At 37.1% G+C, this 18,457-nt stretch overlaps 1 protein-coding gene across 1 annotated transcript; it reads right to left on the reverse strand.

The window, feature by feature from the left end:
• Window positions 1-429: 429 nt before the first annotated feature.
• On the reverse strand, window positions 430-10,384 carry atic (5-aminoimidazole-4-carboxamide ribonucleotide formyltransferase/IMP cyclohydrolase). The gene is made up of 15 exons (XM_028437346.1): window positions 10,244-10,384; window positions 9,937-10,063; window positions 9,716-9,859; window positions 8,034-8,122; window positions 7,808-7,959; window positions 6,226-6,382; window positions 3,228-3,353; window positions 3,046-3,153; window positions 2,872-2,957; window positions 2,707-2,796; window positions 2,314-2,439; window positions 2,133-2,225; window positions 1,872-2,054; window positions 848-1,003; window positions 430-713 (listed from the first exon to the last, which is right to left on the reverse strand). The coding sequence occupies exons 1-15, from the start codon at window positions 10,260-10,262 to the stop codon at window positions 594-596; spliced, it is 1,776 nt and encodes a 591-aa protein (XP_028293147.1). The 5' UTR covers window positions 10,263-10,384; the 3' UTR covers window positions 430-593.
• Between the last annotated feature and the right edge of the window lie 8,073 nt (window positions 10,385-18,457).

The raw sequence follows: 18,457 nt of genomic DNA on the forward strand, positions 1-18,457 counted from the left end.
TTATGTGGAAAAAACAAATTGGTACTGAGGCATTGGTCCTTGTCTGCACATGCTGTCAAAGATTAACACTACATGAAGTGCAATCTTTTCACGCCAGCAATGCATGTTTTGTTATTGCAAATAACACTAATTTATTTTATTGCATACTTGTGACCATCACCAGCCCTCCCTAAGGAAGGGTAAGAAACACTTTATTAAAGGGAGGATATAAAAAGAGAGGGCAGTATTACACTAAGGTGAGGGGAAGGTAACAGGGAAGAGAGAGTCAGGGTAGGACAATGGAAGGGGTGGGGAAAGAGTCGACTGTTTTAAGGTGTGAGTGCAATGTGATGTTATAGTTGAGCATATTGTGTTGTGTAAGAGGCATCGTTTACGAGTAAAGCAATTGACGTAAAAATTACTTAAAGTGTAAAAAGAACACAAGAGCTGTTTACTGCCAATATCACTTTATTTTGTAACTATTCAGACATTTAATACCTTTTGAGAGCCGTGATGTACTCAACGTTAGGAGCAATAGTCAGGAATGTCGTGTTAAGGAATAACTTCTACAGACAGGAGTCTATGAGAAACAGCATCATACATGATGAAGCTGCTCAGTGGTGGAAGAGTCGCAGGTTGGTGTGCACCAATGTGATGCCTTGCTCATTACAGGCGTTGATCACGACCGCATCAGCAGCAGAGCCTGCAGGAGCAGCGATGTATGCGACCCCGCTCTACACACACACACACAGGAGATGGTTAGAAACCAATAACCGTTACTGCATTCCAAAAGGATTCACTTCAAGCATTTTCAGGATTTAACAGATAAACAATACTTGAAAACTAATATGAACATTGTGATATTTACCCGTTTAGCTCGATCTATATTGTCTCTGAAAGGAAAAAAGGCGTCAGAACTGACAGCCACTGCCTTCAGGGAACTGATCCAGTTCTTTTTCTCCGTCTGTGACAGAGGCGGCGGCACCTCATCAAACATTGATTTCCACACCTCCAAGTCTGGGCCCTGACAACACATACACACACTTCTGCTTATTTCATTATTTCTCCTTGTGTGCCCCGTAACACGCCATTACCTTTTACAAAGAAAAGATTTAGGATATCAGCTTAAGCGGAGTTTACTTGTAAAGAGACATTTTTTCCAACTTGTGCATTTGTTTGTTGCAGAAAAAACTAGTGTAATTCACATGATAATTACTAGACCTCTATAAGGAAGGGTATGATAACCTTCATTAGGGGATGATATTTAGTCAAATCACAGTGCTACATCTGAGTGAAAGCAGAAGAAAGGTTTAAGGTCTCATTGGGAATATCCAACTCGCTCTGTTGACTCACTCCTCATAAGGGGGAGTTTTTTTTTTTTTTTTTTAAACAAAAACTTTATTGACTAAGCTCTGCAGGTGAACCAAACGGCTGTGAGTCACAGTCAGTGAAACATAATTGCACGACGCAGCCAGTTTGTCTGCATGAGAAAAGCGTTTAGTCCGTGCTCACCAGTAATTCTCGTGGTGACGTGACGCACATTTAAGACTTTTTAAGGCCTTTTATTTGTAAAAAGATATTTAAGACATTTTATGGACCCACGGTCACCCTGTAGTGTTCGTGTGAAACAGAGTAGAAAATGTTGTGCCATTAAGGAGTCTTAGGAGTGTTTAATATACACAATAACACAACTCACTAATCAATTAACTTACTAAACAGTATGGTTTCGTCTAACTCAACATCCTGTGTGTTTAATTTTTCCTAATTTCTAGTTTTATTACCGTTTAACCATTATTTAACATTATGATTTTAAATTACATTGCTCATGTGCATTTCAAATCAGAAAAGCAGAGTAAATGTTTACTAATGAATCCCCTAAAAGAGGCTCTCACCTCTCCGATGGTGTCACTGACGTACTGGTCGATGGCGTTGGCCATCTCTGCTCGTTTCACACCACTACGAAACCTGAAGCTCAGAACACTGGGGTGATGTCGCAGCCACCAGTTATCAGCTTTGTCCCCGGCCAGCCGTGTGCAGTGGATACGAGACTGCTGACCAGCACCGATACCGATAACCTGAAATGATCAGATGAGGAGAGAGAAACTCTAGGCTACGCTTCGTTTTCTTTCCTCGTGTAACAAACCTCTTCTTACCTGTCCATCTTTAGCATAGCAAACAGAGTTAGACTGAGTGTACTTGACAGCAATGGTTGCCACAATGAGGTCCCGCACAGCCTCCTCAGAGAGCTAGTAGAACAAAGAAAGTGAACCAAATGTTAATAAAAAAACAGAAAAATGATAATGTGAGGAGTAGAAAAAGCAGTGATTAATTTACTGAGCCTTTGGAGACGACGTTAGTGAAGAAGTCTTTGTTGATTAGAGCTCCGTTTCTCTTCTGTTTGAGGTACAAACCAAACAAAACTCTCAACTCTGCTTCATCAGGGACATAGTCTGCATCCATCTACAGGAAACAAACATTGTTAATAAAACTGAGGAGCTGAAAGTACAGATCATAAATGTTTATAATATTGCACTACTGCAATATATTAGTTATATTTTAGACTGCTGTACCTAGCTGCCAATTTTTATGCATACTTTTAACACCTGTTCTGTCCTTACAGTTTTTAAATTCTACGTTTCATGTTGTGGGACGAGAGATAGGCGATTTCAATTATCTCCATGTCTTCTATTTATAGTAGAATTGACAATAAAGTTGACTTTTCACCACCTGGAGGACACAGTAGTTGCCGTTCTTCTTTTTGGAAAGGATTTTGAACGCCTCCTCGTCGTATCCTGGTGCAATGATGCCGTCTGACACCTGGGCAGATGAAGTTAAGTTTCAGATCAGAAACTGTAATGTGATCAACTTTTTTAATGTTTCTTTAGACTTTACTTCTCTTGATATGATCTTGGCAGTGGGAACATCACAAATGTCTGACAGAGCGATGAAATCACCAAAAGACGACATTCTGTCAGAACCTGAAACATTGACCAAAACACCCTGTTGTATAATTTTTTATTTTTACATCTTCAAACGAGTGATTTAAATTTTCCTTGAATGTCTGACCTCTTGCACGGGCATAAGCTGTGGCCAGGGGTGTGAGATCCTTCAGTAGGTCATGCACCATGCACACTTTAGCTTCCTCCTCACTCAGAGGAACTCCAACAGCAGCTCCTACAAAAGAAAAAGTCCAGCATCAGGTGATAAAAGGAGACTGAAAGGCTTCATAGTGCTGCTCCTCGTCTCACCAGCAGGACTGACGTGTTTGAAGGAGGCAGCAGCCGCCATGCCGAGAGCGTTCTTCAGCTCTCTGACCAGCTGCCACGCGTTCAAAGCATCACACAGGTTGATGAAGCCAGGAGAACCATTTACCACTGAGAGAGAAAAGACATGAGACAGGAGTTCCAAAGAAAATATCCACTCCTCATCTGTAAACAGATGTTCTCCTCGACATAATAAAAAAATAGCTTCTGGATGTTGGATGCACTGATTTGTATTGCTGTAGTCAACCAAGGAAATGGTTGGTGGGCCAAGACTATGACACACGTAGCGATTGGTCGACCAAAAAATAAATAAATAAATTAGAATAAATGTGAGCAGATGCAGAGGAGGACAAGGAGAAAGAAAAATAGACATATTTTGTGGTGCTGATTTGCTTTTAAACACAGACCATTTATGATATGAACGTTATTCAAGCTTTGACCAGAACCCGACAAAGCAAAAGTGAAACCAACAGGTCAGACAGAAACCGACAATTAAAACTTATTTTTTTCCCCTCATAAAAATGACATATTTACGTTTGTTTTAGTTGTAAGCCTGCTTTCATTAATAAACAACTGCTAATGTCAACATCAGATCAGCGCACGGGGAAACAAACACACGTCAAACACATGTCCGCAGCGCATGCCGCGGCACCAGAAACAGCAGTATCGTATCAAACATAAGGATAATCCATGTTCTTGTGCAGAAAAAGGACTGCGCTGAGGACAGTGCACTACGCACTGACAGCTGAAGCTCAACACTTATATTTTTTGCAGCCAGCAATTACACAGCTGTTGCTGGACATAGAATCATGTTTAGGCATTAAATAAATTATATTTGATATTTAATCTTTATCTCTATAAGTGCATTGCATTTCTTTTTTTTTTTTCTTTAAATTGTATTGAAACTGATACACAAGTCGACAACTACTGCGTCGACCAATTAGTCGACTAAACGACCAAAGTTTGCAGCCCTACTCATTTGAAAGCTAATAGCTGAAGTCCTAACTCCTCCTTTAAAATACACAACACCAGACATACTGAGACGTCACATATTTCCATCTTTAATTCTACTGATGTATTAAAAGATTTGAACTTATTTTGCAATCACAAAAAGGTTTGGGAGCATTTAAAGAACACTTTCACAGCACTCAATGTAGAGCTGCACGATTATGGCCAAAATGATAAACAATTATGATTATTATTGTAATCACGATTATAATCACAATTGTTGCCTTTAAAAAAAATGTGTGTACAGTTTACAATGCTAAATTAAGCTTTAAAACAGAATTGTAGTTAAAAAACAATTACCAATAATTTAAAAAAAGGTACCAAAGGCTAACTGTGTAAATATTACAAAGTGCAGAGCCTGTATTTTAAATATTAATAATATTGCCGATGATCAGGTTTATTTATTCGTGGCAACCAAAATCGTGATAATGAAAAAAAGTGGATTAATTGTGCAGAAATTTCTCCCAGGGAACAGCTACTAAAGTAAAACATTTTTTAGCACAAAAATATTTATTCATATAAAAACAAATAGGCAGCACACCACATATGTTTTCCTCTATAAACTAAACAAAAAGCTAGGAGACAGTGTGTAGAAGCTCTCCTGTGAATATCGAGCTCATACCATGATGTAGTGACCAACTGGTGCCATGCAGGTGGCAGCAGTCACCTTAAAGTTGATGCTAAAGCTCACAGCAGCTCACACTCGGCCAGACCATATGTGGTACTAAGTGAACTATGGAGTGTGGTGATGGTGAGGGAAAACGATCAAAAAAAACTGGGCAAGCGGTGACACTCGGAATGTCCGGGAGGAGGAAATTGCGTGTGGGGAGAGACTTGGAGGAATGCCAAAATACAGTACGAAATCCATTCAACTCTGACCCAGATAGCAAATTAATAATAAATTTGCCATCAAAAGCCCAGTCTCAGTGTTGTTTTTGTAGTTTCATAGAAGGAAACCAATGTTGAGGTGAAAGTTGTGAATCTTGCCTCTAATTCAACTGCTGATTATGGAAGAATGAAACAAAATTATTTTTTCTGATGAAACTACAGTCTAATCTTTCAGAATCTGGTTTCAGATTGTCATAGTACAAAATATTCTTTTGGTCTTAAAAATCAGTAAAAAGCATCTAAAACGCCTGGTAATATGGGGTTGGCTGCTCCGAAAAGGGCTGGCAGTGAATGAGTTAAGAAGATTCTTAAATCTGCATTTAAAAGACGAAGTGACAAGGACAAAACATTTCTACGCCAATAAAAATTGACTACATCATTAAACTGGGAGTGAGAAGAAGCATCCTGTTCCTCCTTCTCAGCTGCTCCCCTCACTTGATTTTAAAATAAATCTAAATCAACTTCATCCTGCTTTCCCTGCTGGTTTTCATTTTTTTCTTACCAGAGACATTATCACAGAGAACTATAGAGACTGATTGGTGCGTTGCTCTCAGAGGGAATTTCTCCATGTTCCTGTTCTTTTAACTATTTGGTGGCTTTTATAGTTTCATCTTCCATAAGCTCTTACTCTGACTGTACTTTTTACTGTTTTTCATGTACTCGTCTTCTGCCATTTATTTGCCTTAAGAACATTTCAGTATTATTTTAATACTGTAATTTGTTATATATATATTTATATATACTGCTGCCAGGACACACTTGTAAATAAGATTATTAATCTCAATGTTTGTGGGATTTGCAATTTTTAAAGCATCATAGATAAAAAGGATTGGTTGTATACAAAGCTTTAATCAACTCAAAGGTCACTTGTCATGTAGGGGATCCAATCTACTTGCCTTACGACACGTTAAGATTATGGAACTATACGTCACTGATGAAAATAGTTAACCATTCAAATATTTTGATGTTTGTTTTTTTTGGGAAAATATGAGTGAAATGCTCACACTGCAGAATCCCGTTTCAAGTTTTCCAAAATGCAACAACAATAGTTTAAGTATAAAGTGTAAAAATGTGAACATGAACGTACCAGTCAGTGGGAGGGCCGGACGCTGGGTGTAGATCTGTGCGGGTGCTTGGTGGGGGTTCATGCCGTAGCGTAGCGTCAGCTGGGACACACCACGGCTGAACTGTCCACGGAAGTAGTCGGAAATAGCGTCATCGTACTGGGCTGTGTGCGTAAAGGCCTTGAAGAGAAAACAAAAAGTTTCACACAAAGCAGCAGATGGTGTTCAATGTGTTACACGTTGTAGAACTTTGTGAAGTAGGACTTTGACTCTGTTCCAAATAGTCCCAGGAATAGTTCTTTATCAATATTTCTCAACCTTTTCTCTGCCAACACATTTTTATGGTATTAATCCAAGAATGTGGGGTTTATTATAATAGAGTATGTTTTCTAATGATATTCCAGAACTAATTTCCTCAATTTATAAAAAGTTGGTCTTTGTCTAAACGTCAAACTCATTTTAGTTCAGCGGCCATATACAGAGTAGTTGGTGTTTTAACATTGTGCTTTAGTTTGCACTTCTACGTATACATAAAATACTAAATATGTAAAAAACAAAAGAAGAAAATCAACAATATCCAAGCAACAAGTAACGATATCAGTCCCAACACGATCTTACTTTAATATTTCCTAGATTCTGTGACCAATTTCTATTTAATTAAAGGTATCGTGGACAACATTTAGAAAAGAAACACCCTCTCCACTTTTTGAAAAAAAAAAAAAAAAAGAAATGCACATATGCGACACACCTACGTGTGCGGGAGAGCGTGCACGAGCTTAGTCTTCCTCGTGTACAGCTGTTTACAAGTTGGTGTGGACATCGGCCATACAAACTTACTTACCAAAAGAAGATTTGCACTTCCCTCTACTATGTCAGACTCGCCACGGGTAAGTGAAAATCTATTTTCAAAGGACCTGGTACGCACCGGGCACATACGATGGCCTTACGTAAACACGATTGACAATTAGGAGGAGCAATAGTCTTGATGATCCAACCGCAGGTTAAACATTGTCCACAATACTTTTAAGGGAAATTGTATGTAATAAATAGAAGGATTTGTAAGAATTGAGTTTTTTCAGCTGTTTAACATTAAAAACAACTGCAATCATGCGATATAAGCACCGGGAAAACTGTGAGCCCCTGCAAATATTGACAATTAAGTTTCATATACACAACAATTCATGTTTTCTCTGTCATTTTTACTTTCTCCTGCGGGCCACAATTGGATGCCGGATTTGGCCCCCGGGCCATGTGTGACGCATGTGGTCTAAATGGTTGGAGAAGGGTTGAGTGGATCAACTATACAGTGAGCATTTAAGACATTTATACTTTTAATAAACTGGTTGGATTTTCACCTTGGTTTTCTTGTTATCATTAAACAGACTCAAGCCAAACATCAGCAGCACATCCCTGGTGTTAAATCTGTAGCTGATAACAGCTCAGCAAGAATTTGACCTCTTTGAAGTGTCTGAATGGTCAGGAATGTTTTATAATTGATGGAAGTAGTTCCACACAGTTTGCCCTCTGCGACATGTAATCAATATAAATGATTAGAGCCATTTTATCGAGCTCAGCCTGTTGTTTGACGTGTGTGAGCAGCCTTACTTTGAGAGCCAGAGTCCTACGCGTTTCCAGGGTGGTGTCTTTGTCCTCTGAAGCCTCCATCTCCTTTGCTACCATCGAGTAGTCAGCGGGATCGCACACAATCGTGACCCGAGCGTGGTTTTTAGCAGCAGCTCTCAGCAGAGTCACACCACCTAGAAACCATTAAATCCCCATCTCATAAGTTATTTATGAAATCCTAAAAACATCTGGATATTTAACAACTTACCAATATCAATCTGCTCCACAGCATCATCCACCGTCACATCAGGGTTGGAGACTGTCTTTACGAAAGGGTAAAGGTTGCATGCTACAACTCTGAAAGTAAAAACAAATAAAATTTCAGGACCTTTGAGAGAATTAGTGCTGTAAAATGTCAAACACGGTTCAAATCTATTCCATTTTACAAAGTATAATCTCCCAGAAGTAGCAATGCAATAGTTTAGTCCTAACACTGCTTTTTCACCAATTATTTTTTTCTTTTTAATAGACATAAAGCCTTCTCCAAAAAAAAAAAAAAAAAAAAAAAAAAAAAAAAAAAAAGTAAAATACAAAAAAAACCAATAAATAATCACAGATCTTGTAAGTAAAAGCATGATTAAATTCAATGTTTTCAGCACTGAGCCTCAAGGGAAAAGTAATATTTATGTTTTAGTCCATACAACCCATTTGCTTTAATGATTTTATGATAGCTTAAAATTTGAAAGAAAATTGAGGATTTTTTGTAAGTTGATTCATACAATACAAGATTAACAGTTAAGGTTTACTTTTTAAGAGCATGCAATCACAGTAATGTGCTCAAACCTCATCAAGATAGTATTAGATCTTCCATCTGAAACTGCATGACTTCAATATGACTCGAGTTACATCCCTCTTCTCCTTAACAAATTTGTGAAACAAGTCATAAGACGTGCAGCAAAAGCTTTCCAATTACCAGACAGCTGCATTAACCACGTGCACACCCCTCTTTTACAAGAACAAAAGCAACTCGGAGATACGTTTTAAAAAAATTGTTTGACAGTTGTGATTTCTTTTTTTTTTTTTTTTACACTCCTGAATCTACTTAGTAATCAGTGTCATCCATGTTTCAAATCACTTCCCTTGTGAGTGACAATACCAACTAATAATAAAAAAGTTGTAATGTGTCCTAAAATGTGGCGCAGATGAAAAGCATTACAAATACAAACCATTACATACATGTGGTCTTAGTTATGTGACCTAAACTAGCCAATGAGGGGCGCTGCGTACGGATAGAATGTCGGTATATTGATACGGCTACCGTACGGATAGCCGCTGCCTTGGGTTTAAGAGACTAGCTAAAGGTCCCACAGTATTGGCCTCCAGTGGATTTGAACCAGTGACTTTTCAGTTACAAGTTCACTTCCTTAACAATTAGGCCACCACTGCCCAAATACACATCATTAATGAAGATAAGAAGTTTCTTCCAAGTAGGGATGTAACGATTCACTTAACTCCCGATACGATTCACGATACGATTCTCTCACGATTTATTTTACAAAATGGGACTGTAGACAAATGATGATTGAAAAATATTCCTTTATTTTTTTGGGGAAAAAAACTAGAAAATACTGTACTATTTTCCTTTTATTTTTTTATTGTCAAAAGAATTCCTTGATAAACTATTCAAAACAATGCAATTTAACTAAAAATAAATCTTGAATGAAACAAATAAAGGAATAATACAAATTAAGAAGCCTATTAATTTAAATTCTGGTTCTATAAGTCTTTAAAGATCAGGATCATTGATCCAGATAACTGTCAATATCTGGAAAAGAGGAGATTTGGATCTTGGAGGTTTACACACTGACTTTATCATAAAATTCCCCAATGAGATCCGTTTGGTCTGGTTTATTCAGACCTTTTAGATGTAATGCTGTGTCCTCTCCATACCTGACCAGGCTGTAGCCCAGCTTCTCCATGTCTGCAGAGTCTGATGGACTCTTTCTGGCCAGGATCCCTCCATGGACGGCAGGATGGAGGGTTTTCACTCTGCCTCCCAACATCTCCGGGTGTCCAGTCAGCTCAGACACGTCCCTGAATACACATCAAACACTCTCACTTTAAAGGTTTAGAACATATATGCAGTAGGTAGAAGTGGTGCACTGACTGACCTGACCGTCAGTCCAGCGTCACGCAGGACTTTGGCGGTCCCTCCGGAGGCCACCAGAGACAGACCCGCGTCCTCCAGCCTCCGAGCGAAGTCCAGCAGTCCGCTCTTATCCGACACACTCAGAACCGCTACACAACACAGTACACACCAAGAACTCACTCATTAACACTCAAACTCCAGCAATGAATCAGCAGAGCACGCGGGTTACAGTTAGCTAGCAGGCTAACAACAACATGTGTCCGTTAAACTTTATCAATGAACAGAATGAATGAATAAAACAGCTGTAAAAAAAAAAGAAAAAGTCTCACCAAGCTCTTTGGAGGCCATGCTGTCAGACTTTTGTCAGAGTTAAGAGTGAGTGTAACAGACTGGACTGACGCTGGGAGAAAGTGAATCAAACCCACTGAACACCTTCTGGTTAAATGTCATGTGACACGTGCTCCCTCAAAATGTACGATGCCCCGCCCATCAGAGGGTGGCCCGCCCCACACAAGCCAGCGCACCCACAGAAACTAGAGGTGTGCGATACTGCGCGATACTGCAAAACTTTGGATCGAACCAATACCAAGTCAGATCCGATACTTTTGTAATAACTTAGGTTGATCTGTATCATCTAACTATCTTTAGGTGTTTTTATAATTTTTGTTCCTTTGGATTATTTTGTTAAAACTTAGGAAATAAAATGGGCAAAGTTTAACTTGTATTTAATCATTCAGTATTTCTTTAATATTTAACACAAAAGGATCATTTTAAACCAATCTGCCAGAGCCATATTATATTCAGTATATTGATTTGTTTCAATTTCACAGTAAATTCAGTATTCATTTATTTTTTTTTACTGTTTATTTCTTTTCTTTTTCCTTTCAACACTGATATATAATATGTACATAATTCATACTATATACATATTTAAAATTTGAAATGATTTAGTTAGCTTTGAGCTATATAATAAGAAATATTAAACAGCACCGACTTGTTAAATATTGATTCGCGAGAATTCAAAGCTCTTGTAACAAACAAGAATAAAAGTTTCTGTTTAGTGTGCATTATCTTGACTTTGCATAAAACTATTAAGCAAGTTGATCTGGGTTATTTAATTTAACAAAGCCTATAGTCTGGTTATTTAGCCTGTTTATCACAGGAAGTTGCACCCATTATCAGGAAGTAGTGACAGGTGTAAAGTGTATAAAGGTGTATAACTGCATATTCTCTGTAATTTCATTTTATTTTGTGCTACATTTGTTTCTTGATTTTATTTACTTTATTTTGTTGTTGTTGTTTTTTTTGTGTGTTTTTAATCTTACTCTGTGAAGTGTCCTTGAGGGCTGAGAAACGCTTTTACATAAAATGTATTAATATTAATTTCTCTATTGTACATACTAGTTCATTTCAAAATGGAAATAAAACAGGCAACATAGATGCCCACCAGAGGGCGCTCAATGACTACCAGAGTTCTGCTTGCCACACACTGAAAGGGTAATACAATGTTATATTTGCATAGGTTTACTGTATAAAAGGGTTCTGTAATTGACTCATTCAATGAGACACACACATACACACACAGAGGAAAACAAAACAACACTGAACACACAAAATCCGACTACTTCAAAGCCAGAAACATGTCATGTCCAAATGAGGATTTCTTTTTTTGGGTAGTTTAGAGATGATGTGTGATGTTTAAAAAACAAGAGATGAGAAAGAGGAAAAACACCATATAGGATGATAATGATGACACATTGAGCAGAAAAGTTTTTCGTCTTCAAAGAATCCACTAATAACCAAAAGTTATTAATAACCACATCACCAGCCCACTTTTCTACTCCACTACTGATGGCAGTGTCTGTGAGCCCAACAAAATGACATAGATTTCTGGTGTTTTTACATATTAAAAGTTGTGCCAAAACAATGGCTGATGTTGATAATGTGGCTTTTCTTTGTCCAACAATGAATCACTGTCTTCCTTGTATGGCAAAGAGACTCAAGAAACCAAGGTAAGAATGATATGTCAGACATAGGCAACTGGCGGCCAGGGGGCCACATGAGGCCCTCGGCCTAATTCTGTGCGGCCCCCGAGACAAATCCACCAAAAATTGGAATTCTAGAAATTGGAAGCAATATGAAGCGCAATGTAATGCACAAAATAACTCCAAAAACACACAAGACAATAGCAAAATGCACAGAAGTTAAACAAAAATACACAAAGCAACAACAACACATACATACATACAACACACGTACATACAAAATGACTTTTTTTTAAAAAAATAAACAAAATGCAAACACAATACACAGGAAATAACAAAAACACATATGATAATGACTCATAAAGTAAACAAAATGCCAAAAGAAATTCCCAAAATAACAGATAAATACAAAAAAGTTACTACAAAACAACAACAAAACGACACAAAAAAGAAAGAGAACAAACAATGATAAAACTAATTTCTTCTTTTCTGTGTTAATGCTCAGATTGGTCATCGTTATTGTAGATGCCAACCATGAATGTTGATAAAGTGGCCCTCAGGTCAGACAATCATATTTTTGCGGCCCCGCTGTGATGAAAGTTGCCCATCTCTGTAACGTGATTCCCAATTCCCACAATGCAATACGCAAAACTTTTCCAAGTTCAAGGCACATGAGCATTTTCACCCTTCGACATTTGTTTGTGAGTAAAATCTTCAGTTTTGGGGAGGAAATACCTTTGATTTAAGATCAGTCGGTTTCGTCAAACTGTCATTTTCATGTTTGTTCACAAGGATGTCCTTAAACCTTATTACATTATGTCCAACTGGCTATGAATGTATCTCAATGACTTAACTTTACATTATTGTTTTCACTCGCTCATACCACTATAGCTATATTTTATGTGCATTAAACAAAGGAGACTATGCTTGTAACGTCCTGTTTGTCCTAATGAAGATGAAATGAAGGTTACTGTGAGACCTTGAAGAGCCCCTCTTCCCTCTATTATGGCTAAAACATCTTTATCCTACAGTTCCTGCAACAATAAATGACGCTTATGATTATTCTCACCCTGAGCACGCCTTTTCAATAAACTTTAAGGGTGAAAAAACAACAACAGTCTTCCCTTTCTTGCTTTCCAACGGCGTTTTAAGTCAGACAGATGTAAATTTATGGGGCCCCGTCGCTCACCGCCTATTAGTTAAGTGACAGGACAGGACCCCGAGAAACCTGCAGCAATACGCGTGATTACGTTAAAAGATGGTGCAATGTGCTCATATTTACGTAATGAGCCTGGCATTTTTCTGATTGATTAAACCACAGGGTGTAAATATTTAAGGGCCATGGTGATTTATGAGCCAACGAAGCAAAAAATAAAAAATAAAGGGCCGATTTATTTGTCTAACTATGAAAATGAAGGTTTCTGGTAAGCTCTGACATCACAGAGGTGACTTGAGTGATTCAATAGACGGTGAAACACTTTTATAGAAACACAGGCTCTGAATACGACGTGGCTTAAAATAGCTGGACACGTGGACGTTATCAATGCAAAGCTGCGTGGCTGCTGGGAAACTCACTATGAATTTACTGCAGTGATTTTGATCATCATGATGGTTGCATTGAGTCAACAACCGACAAGTAATGCACGGGTTTATGAATTTAATCTATATTAAAACAGAAGTTTTGTCCAAAAGCACAAATTATGTGAGCCCAAATAAATACATTTAATGGAGTCAAACATGGAGCAGGAAGAACTCTTTAATTGTAAATTGTTCAATATTTTACACCATCAAAAAAGTCTTATTGCCTTATTATTATTATTGCTGTTGGTGTTTAAATCTCTTTATAAAATGGGTTTGGTCCAGAATACATCAGTGAGATGTTAGTCAGCAGGTCTCTCATATCTATGGACACAGGTCAAATAGTGGAGCCCAGAGTTCACAGCAAACATGGTGATGCTGCTTTTAGTTGTTATGCTGCAAAGAAGTAAAACAATCTGTCAACAGCGCTGAAGTCAGCATCCATAATGAACATTTTTAAATCTAAGTTAGACACTCCTTTTCTTATTACTGTTTATGACAGAGACAGATATTTTTATTCATTTTATTGTTGATTTTTATTGATTTTTAACCTCTAAATGCTTTCTGTTGCACTTTTTAATCATGTGAATGGGTTTTACAAATACATTTGTGTCTTCGGTAATCTTTCAAAGACAGCTAAAAAGAATGTTAATACACAAGTAACCTTTAAATATGTGTATGTGTATGTATGTGTATATATATTTAAAAAACCTCTATTGATCTTCTCACTCTCTCCTGCACAGTTATGTTCTTTTAACCACTGTATACATTTCGTCTTGTTATTTACAAATGAAATGAAATGAAATGAAATGAAATGAAATCAAATCAAATCAAATAATATCCTACAATTACATATTTAAAAATCACTATTTCCAAAGCTTAAAATTTTAGCTGATGGTGGTAATGTTAAATGATTCTTTTGTAGTATTCAATTAAAATGTATTTAGCCATCATCTGATTGGGAATTTACCACTACGGGCCATAATAATAGGAACAAAATGAGACAGAAAACCATTGAGTCTCACAGGAGTGAAATCCAAAGTTTTAGCCAAATCAGGACCAATGTAAAGCCCAAACATCCTTTTTTTGTTGATCAAATCAAAACAGATGTGTTAAGTCTGAAGCTGGCAACCATTGATGAAGAATGTAGAAAAGTCAGAAATTGGATAAATGCAACACGATGCAGCAATTCCATACTGACGCTGCACCTTTCTATCAGGATTATCGTACTTTTCTCGGTTGGATTGGACCACTCAGGATTAACCTAACCCTATACCTAAAATAAATCACATCAAATTGATAAACATTGAGTGCATTTAATTCCGATCTCCAATCAGAGCTTTCCATACCATTGGACTGAATATTAATGCTGATACACACCAAAAAAGAACACAAGGCCACAATGTGGCTCATGTTGATTTTACTCAAATCTTATCACTCATGCATTTTTATCTTCTTCACACATCAACATGATCTATTGCTGTCTTATATATATAAATATATATTAGGGGTATGTATTGCCTGGCATCTGGCGAGATACGATTCGTATCCCGATACATAGGTCACGATACGATACGATATATCCCGATAATAAAATATAAGGCGATTGTTGCGTTTTTCTTTTCTTTTTTTCATTATATGACTTAAGAAACAACTAATCTGTAAATGTGTACACCTTCATGAGAACATTATATTAAATATATTTTATTGGCATATTTTACACTCAAAACATTGGCTTTAACATGACATGTGTCAACAACTTAAAATAAAAAAATAACAATCTGCCTGTGGCTTTTAAACTAACTTTGACTTTAGTGCAACATGACTTTAGTGCAACTTAACTGAGGTATATGCTTAGAATAACAAATAAATGTAGAAAGTTAGTACTTTCTTTTTAGATTTTTTGGAAAAACACAAGCTGGTCAACATGCCCAGGTTTCAGTGCACTTCTTTGTACAGTTATAATGTCTCCTGCAGTGGAAAAGACTTTCCTGGTTAAATAAAGGCAAAAAAAAGAAATTGATATGGATGCATTTTGAATCAATCTGACAATCGCGCGACGTAATATCACAATATATTACCGAATTGATTTTTTTCAACACCTCTAGTATATATATATATATATGTATATATATGTATTTTTTTTTTCTGGGGATATCTAATAGTATAATATGCTAAACACTACTAAAGCAGCAATAAAAATGTCCAGTGCACGGCACATGATAAACTGAAGTATTGAGTATCATATTCTTTTTTCTATTGTTTTAATGTGTTTTTTTTTTTTTTTTGAAAAAATGATAGACTGTAAAAACTTCTGTCCATGGGTGTTGAACATCTCCTCTGTCCTTGCACAGTTTTAACCTTCAGAGACTGACTTTCAGCACAAAGTAGTCTCAGTGTTTGGAGGCACCTCTGGTTTTCACTGTAGTGTCACAGGCTTACCAACTCCTCTATATTTAATCACCAAATAAATGTGCAACTGTGCTCTCAGATTTGGGACTAAGTGAAGCCACATAGCTTCTCATCTCAGTTACACCAATAAAACACAACTCCTCACTGCAGTCACACACACACACACGCACACACACACACACACACACACACACACACACACACGCACACACACACACACACACACACCTCGTGCATGGCGGCCCTCTCACCATCAGGCTTTTGATTGCTTTACTTCCTATTCATTAACTTGATTATCTGGCCATCAGTAAACCTCCCTGAGTAATTAATAATTAAGAGTCTTTGCAATAAATTTGAGCTTTAATGTGATAATTACTTTTACTGCGCTTTACAATTAAGAGTGATTTGACGCAGGAGGAAAAATGAGGGCTTGAGTTGAAGGAGATGAAATGGAATTGTACGGCTCATCTGAAAATCTTTACTCGACAAATGTCACAAATTTACTCATTTGAAATATTTGTTTTAAATAATTAGTGAGAAAAAAGATCAGATTATTTTCGTCTGAGTTAATCTTTTAAAAAATTGGGATGAAAACAGAAAACATACAGATTAGCTTCAGCCGCACCTCATGTTTAGTGCTAATTAGCCACTATTGCTATGTCAACACAACACGTAGCACCATGCTAGTGCGTCTTTGAGCAACAGAAAGCGTTTCATTTAACTACTCATATAGTGATCAAGACTGTATGGAGTGGTTGAGGTTTGGAGTGCTGCGTCCTAGATACAGGAGAAGGAGATGGATGCATGTTCTCACACTTGGTTTTTGGTCATGGTTTTGTTATAACCTGCCATCACATGTAGGACTATGATTTTCTGTTTTACAGTGTCATCCTTGCAACATGATGAAAGCATTCCTAAAGTTCACGTCACGTCTCTATAAAGACTTTCAAAGAAAAGTTATATTTATGTTATTGTATTTGGTAATTGAAAATTGCCAAATACATTGTTATCCGAGGAGTTCTTAATATTTTTCTTCTGCAAATCCTTTGTCATGGAACTCCTCAATGCAGCACTAATGACACGTATGTCATCTCATAGGGGCAATGTCAAGGATGTACAAGTCTGATGGTTACATTTATGAAAAGCACATCTCAAGTGGAGTATTTTATTTATTTGAACCAAAGTTGTACAACCTGTAAAAAGTTTGGTAGGGGTCAAAGTTTATGAAAAAAAAACAAAAAAGATACTTTTTTCCCTATAACTTGGCCACTGGTACCATTGAACAACATTTCCTTTCAATGTGCGACCTTGACCTTTGCTCAAGATCATATTTAAGCTCAAGAACTCCTAAGAAAAGGACTCTGGAAGACAGAACAAAGTAAGACCTCAACTCTCTCGGGATGACAAAGCTCAGCCAAAACAAAAAAAAGATACTTTTTCCCCAGAACTTGGCCATAAATTGAGATACAGTGCTCTGACTGGTACCATTGAACAACATTTCCTTTCAATGTGTGACCTTGACCTTTGCTTAAGATCATATTTAAAGTCAAGGTCAGTCTTCTGTTTTTCCTGCATTATTACTTTCAATTTAATTAGTAAAAAGGACAAAGTTGTCAACAAATCCAAATACAGGCTACCATTTTTGACAATTTTTTCAATTTTCAAATATGTATTTGTCTGGCGAATACAGGTCTTGCGTAGTTTTTACAATGATATTGTGGAACATGAGGAATATATAACCAGTGGTTTATTGCTCTATTTCAGATATCATCCTATTTTCTCATTAGATTGAGCATTTCAGGTTTGTGCGTCCACGGCTTGGGTTGTAGGTTACAGCAGTCGTTTTGTGACAAAAGCTTGGAGGTTTGATTCCAAGGCTTTAACTGTCCGTGTGTCCAAGTGTGCGTATATAAGACATTGAACCCTAAGCTTTGGCGCCACATCGCAGCTCTGTTCCATTGGGTTGTGAATGTGGCTGATATTTATAATTTGATGATTAAATCGCTAAATATATGAAGTCTATCTGATTGTAGGAACGAAAGGAAAAGGGGAAAGGATTACTACTCTATTTAAAATTAGGGCACACAATTCTATAATGGTCTTGTCTTTTATTTGCTGTTTTGGAAACTTGAAATTTCTGGACCTTCACAAAGATCTGTTTGAGTGCCTTTTTATGAGCCAGCTTTTCTTTTATCCTTTTTCTCTGCAGAAAATCTGAGTTTTACAACCATAATCATTTCATTTATTCCCCAAATGTGCAATTTTAGTGCTCTTATTTAAGGTTTCCGATCATTTATTTATTCCTTTTCTAAGTTGGACAGTGGAAATGGTGACAGAGAAGCTGGAGGTAAACCATGGCTTGCAGAACCTTGACAGTGCATGGATTTTGTGAATTATTCAAGGATTCATGATGTACACAATGAAATGATGTACCCAAGTGTGCTGTTAAGCCCTTATATGAATATATAAATGAAATGGAAACACACACACATGTTCAAGTACACAACATGTAGCAGCAGCAGCAGCAGGTTGTAAAAGTTATAGCTGTTTTAATCAACATTAGAGGTT

Source organism: Gouania willdenowi, chromosome 3 (assembly GCF_900634775.1).
Source record: "Gouania willdenowi chromosome 3, fGouWil2.1, whole genome shotgun sequence".
NCBI lineage: Eukaryota > Metazoa > Chordata > Actinopteri > Blenniiformes > Gobiesocidae > Gouania > Gouania willdenowi.

Excerpts from the sequence above, each read along its gene's own strand:
- atic (XM_028437346.1), bottom strand. Across the intron at positions 2,958-3,045 it reads AGCTTATGCCCGTGCAAGAG|GTTCTGACAGAATGTCGTCT; the intron begins GTCAGACATTCA and ends TCAATGTTTCAG. Across the intron at positions 2,226-2,313 it reads ACGTCGTCTCCAAAGGCTCA|CTCTCTGAGGAGGCTGTGCG; the intron begins GTAAATTAATCA and ends TTGTTCTACTAG.